A 5,419-nucleotide genomic window follows, 5' to 3' on the forward strand; every position below is an offset into this window, starting at 1 on the left:
TAGTAATTTTTAAATAAGTATGCCTTTATTTCTACCTTTTTCTATGATATTTACCAACAGGCAAGGGTGAACCCACCTTGAGTGTTTCGTGTTCTGACAAAATAGCGAAATGGTAGAAAAAATATTTCCAATCGTTTAAAAAAAGAAAATTTGAGAAAATGTTGTTTGAATTTATTTTTTTTAGGAATGTTTTAGGCATTCAAGGAGCACTTATCTATTCATTAATATCAAAACCTATATATCTATCCAGCTTCACTTTTGGCGTTGATGAAAGTTTTTGCAATATAAAAGCTACACAAAGGGCTTTTTGGAAGCGTTTCGAACCTTATCAACTCAATATTTCAACAAATTTTTCTATATGTAAACCTAAAATTCAATGCGCGAATGCGAATTTTATATTTAAAGAGGAATCAGATCTTAAACCATGTCCCTCCTCTATTGTTTGGTCAAGTCTGTAAGTAGAAAAAACTCAATATTAGTAACATGAAAACAAAGTAGCAATTTATTACGAAAATTCTTACAACAGTATCGAATTGTAGGACCACGTTGTACTTTATTTAAAATTTATATTTAAAAATTTTTTGGTCTAGATCACATCAAGTTGCACTTGGTCGTTCAGGAACCAAATTGGGCGTGACAAAAAAACAAACCAAAACTAGCAACTGTCGTTTGAAAATAACGAAGATTGAATTATTCAAAAAATATGCAGAGATTTCTAGAAAATACGGAATTGATTCCGACATTATTTCACCTTCTTGGCGATATTGTGATGCAAAATCGAAATCTGTTGAATACAATACTGTTTGGAATATTTTGAAAAAGAATTATTTCAAAGAATGGACGACAAAGCCAGAAAGTCTTGAATTGTTCTGTTTGTCTGATATTTAGATTTAGTTTAGAACGATTAAACCATGATTCCAATAAATAAACACTAATCCTACTATTCCACCAATCATTAATATTAATATTATTATTTCATTAATAAATATTATCGGTTAATCCTTTTTTGAAATTTATCTTTATTTATTTTGTCTTATTTTTGTATAAAAATCAATTTGTCTCAACTCTCCATTTCTGAGTTTCACTTCGTGAATCGCATTCTTGGGCAAATATATTATCCTGTGCGTTCAACCCGCTATAATCTAGGCAAATATTATTAACAACATTTCTAATTTGACTTGAATTCTCTAAGAATTCCCATTTTTCATTATATGCGTCATTATCAAAACATGCGGCCATTACGACATAACTTCTTTTCGAATAACTAAAATGAAATTATATGTAAATATTTTAAAATAATTTGGTTATGGTTTACTATCGTACTTTTGTTGTATTGAAGCACAAGATAATTCATTTCGAAGAACACCTTCGCGAGTTATTGAAAAGAATTGTGATCGAGTAATATTTTGTGTTGAACAAAAATAAACACCTAAATTGTATGGTTTCTCGTTATCTTGTTGTAAGTCGTCCAAGCAGAGGTTTTGATTTTTTGCAGAAAATCTATTAAATATCGTTGAATTCATTAAAACGTTCATCCATTGAAATTAAAATCTTACCTTCCATAAAACTGAACGTTTCTGTTCGGAATAAACTTTTCTAAATTAAAAAGAAAATATAAATTAATTAATAAAATAAATTGAAAAATTGAAATCCAAACATATACCTGGGTAAATATTTTCTAAATACCATTTGAAAGACTTGCACTTTAATTTTTCTCGCAAAATTCGTCGATGAGTTATATCACCAACATCAATATTTAGAAGATCTGGCCGATTTAGAAAAAATAAATCTATATATTCATCCCTGAAAAATAACAGAAAATAATGAATATATATATATATATCAGTAATGTGCGAAGAGGAGGGGGGAGGAGAATTCACCCCCCTGTGATTTCAAAATTATTCGAATTTGCTAGAATTTTTTGGAATTTAGAAAAATTCTTCCGATTTTCATAAAAAAAAATTGAAATCAAACCCTCCCCCTGAGAAATTTTGCTCGCACATTACACACACACATATATATATATATTATTAGGGTGCATCGATTTTTTATTTTTGAAAATGAAAAAAACGGCTAGTGCGGCTTTTGTAGACCTGGTCGAGAGAAACAACTTTTGAGCTGGCACTTTGGCCTACCTAAGGCCCAATTTTGGTGCGGTCGATTTGAAGTTCGACATTTTTCAAATGAATTTTTTTCAATAAATTTGTATGAAAGTGAATTGGTTAGATAGTATTAGCGGAGCTCTATAAGATAGGCCCATCACAAAAATGCGCTTTTGATATTGAATTTTAAAACAAATTAATAGCAAAATACACAAAAAAATTAGAAAATTTGACAAAAATATAATTTCCAGGGCGCTATTTTGCTAGGATTACACTTTGAAGGTGCAGCAAAGTGCAAAAAGGGATAGAAATGAAAATTATGAATACGTGGCTAAAGGTACATCATAATTACTAGTTAATACCAGAATATAAACATGATGTGTTTAGTGTAATGGTTCCGAATGAAAAAACAAAAATTCATTTTGTTGACATATACTAAACATAATTCTAGTCGACAAGTCAACAACAGAATGAAATTATTTTTTGGCTTTGGTAATTTTTCATCAAATTTTTGCTCCGTGTAAAATTTCAAGTCGATGTGTGAACATTTAAGCGAAATTTTTTAGATTTTGTATGAAATCCAATGCTCTGATTGACGAATGAGTTCTGAAGAAAAGTTTGCGGGAAAAAGGTTTGCGGCGAGTCATGGTGCTTTAGTAAATTTGGCATGCGGAATTCAAAAAAACCATGAATTTTGAGCGAAAATATTGACGGAAGCATATGTTTTGGATGACTTTTTTAAAAATCGATGGGCGAAAAAAAATTTCGTTGCAACTTTTTTTCCTAAAAAATCAAAAGTGCATTTTTGTGATGGGCCTATCTAATCCTATCTAATACTATCTACAACATTACTAAAACCAATTCACTTTCATACAAATTTATTGAAAAAAATTCATTTGAAAAATGTCGAACTTCAAATCGACCGCACCAAAATTGAGCCTTAGGTAGGCCAAAGTGCCAGAACAAAATTTGTTTCTCTTGACCAGGTCTACAAAAGCCGCACTAGCCGTTTTTTTCATTTTCAAAAATAAAAAATCGATGCACCCTATTATGAATGGGTAAAAATAATCATGAGCTCCAAACATTCGTTAAAAAAATACTGATACAAGACGATGAATTAAAATAAATGAGATACTAACTCGCGTTTAAAATAAATCTGATACTTGAAAGATATTGAAAATAAAAGTGGTATGTATCACATTTATTTTAAATTCGTTCAAGTATCAAATTTATTTTCAATTCTGGCTAGTATCTCATTTATTTTAACTCATTTGTGCATTATACCGAGTGACCGAGAGTTTCATATAAGCCTTCCCATGTAGATGGTAAAAAATCGTGAAAAAAGAAAAAAATAATTAAATTTTTTTTCTTCGATTTACAAATACTATTCAATTTTCTGTACCATCTGGTGAAATTCAGAATGAAAAAAATCGCATTCCCTATCACCCAAATGACTATTCAATTGGCATTCGGTCACTATTCAATAGGTGTTACATAGGAAGTTTATATGAAACTCTCGGAGACTCGGTATAGAGCTCCCAAACAGTGAAAAAGTCCAGATCGTGATTTATATGATATAGGATGCGATTTTTTTCATTCTGATTTCACCGGGTGATACAGAAAATTGAGTAGTATTTGTGAATCGAAGAAAAAAAAATTAATTATTTTTTTCATTTTTCGCGATTTTTTCACCATCTACATGGGAGGCTTGTATGAAAAACACGGAAGACCGCTGAAATGGCACTGTCACACGTCCGTGTACGTATTTTTCATTTGCCATTTCATATTGCGGTCTTCCGTGTTTTTCATACAAGCCGCCCATGTAAATGGTAAAAAATCGTGAAAAATGAAAAAAAATAATTAATTTTTTTTCTTCAATTCTCAAATATTTCTCAACTTTCTGTATCACCTGGTGAAATCAGAATGAAAAAAATCGCGTTCCTTATCATGCAAATCAAGATCTGGATTTTTTTCACTTTTGGAGTGCTCTATACCGAGTCTCCGAGAGTTTCATATAAACTTCCTATGTAACATCTATTGAATAGTGACAAAATGCCAATCGTGATTTAGATGATAAGGAATGCGAGTTTTTTCATTCTGATTTCACCAGATGGTACAGAAAATTGAATAGTATTTGTAAATCGAAGAAAAAAAATTTAATTATTGGAAGTATAAATTAAAACGTAAGGATTCGTATCTAACTTCATATCTTTCACACATGCAATCGTTTGGACAGTGAAAGCTGTTGTATCTTAAAGAGCGTCAAAAAATCTACTAAATTCGATCTGTCAAAGTGAAAACAATTCTGCACACACAAGTTTTTTATTGCGATTAAAATGTCGAATTACGTTCCAACAAAACAGCATTCGCGGGAAGCAATGCTTTTGTACTTTAATCAAAAGAATAGTGCTGCTGAATGTTATCGTTTGTTGTCGGAAACGTATCCCAAATATTCAATTTCAATAAGTGTATGTGAAAAATGGTTTAGAAGATTCAGAAGTGGTGATTCTGACACGGAAGACAAAGAGCGTCCAGGCCAGCCGAAAAAATTTGAAGATGAAGAATTGGAATTGTTACTCGATGAAGATCCATGCCAAACGCAAGAAGAACTCGCTAAATCATTGGGAGTTACTCAAGCAACCATTTCACAACGTTTAAAAGCATTAGGGTTCATCCAAAAATTTGGAAACTGGTTTGCCGCACGAATTGAAACCGAGAGATGTTGAAAGGCGTTTTACCATCTGTGAAATGCTGCTCGCAAGACAAAAAAGCAAGTCATTTTTGGATCGAATTGTTACGGGCGATGATAAGTGGATCCACTACGAAAACCCAAAGCGAAAAAAATCATACGTTCAGCGAACCAGGACCATCGCAAGCAAAGGAAGATATTCATGGTTTCAAGGTAATGCTCTGTGTTTGGTGGGATCAAAAGGGTATCGTGTATTATGAGCTGCTGGAACCGGGTGAAACAGTCACAGGAGATCGCTATCGACTACAACTGATGCGATTGAAGCGAGCATTGGACAAAGATCGGAAAGAATGGAGGGGAAAACACAACCGGTTAATTCTTCTTCATGACAATGCTCGGCCACATGTTGCAAATGTTGTCAAACAATACTTGTCGACAATAGGATGGGAAATTCTACCCCACCCGCCGTATTAATACTTGTTTCGAACGATGTAAAACGAATTGGCAGGCAAACGCTTCACTTCTTCGCAGGAAATCGCAAATTGGGTCGGTTCGTGGTTTCGTTCAAAACAACAACCATTCTTTTGGCACGGAATCCATGAATTGCCTGGAAAATGGGAAAAAGTAG

At 32.5% G+C, this 5,419-nt stretch overlaps 1 protein-coding gene and 1 long non-coding RNA gene across 2 annotated transcripts; one reads left to right on the forward strand and one right to left on the reverse strand.

The window, feature by feature from the left end:
* LOC116339966 lies at positions 1 to 959 on the forward strand. The gene is made up of 3 exons (XR_004201046.1): positions 1 to 112; positions 185 to 454; positions 591 to 959. It is a non-coding gene; the product is annotated as an uncharacterized LOC116339966 (long non-coding RNA).
* Positions 960 to 995: 36 nt separating this feature from the next.
* Positions 996 to 1,889, reverse strand: LOC116339965 (polypeptide N-acetylgalactosaminyltransferase 1-like; the record flags this gene model as incomplete). Its single annotated transcript, XM_031766056.1, has 4 exons — positions 996 to 1,264; positions 1,324 to 1,500; positions 1,557 to 1,596; positions 1,664 to 1,889. Coding segments are annotated over 4 exons (657 nt in total), but the record flags the coding sequence as incomplete, so codon positions are not given.
* Positions 1,890 to 5,419: the final 3,530 nt, after the last annotated feature.

This window comes from Contarinia nasturtii, unplaced genomic scaffold (assembly GCF_009176525.2).
Source record: "Contarinia nasturtii isolate CC-2019 unplaced genomic scaffold, AAFC_CNas_1.1 Cnas_scaffold_562, whole genome shotgun sequence".
In the NCBI taxonomy this organism is placed as follows: Eukaryota; Metazoa; Arthropoda; class Insecta; order Diptera; family Cecidomyiidae; genus Contarinia; species Contarinia nasturtii.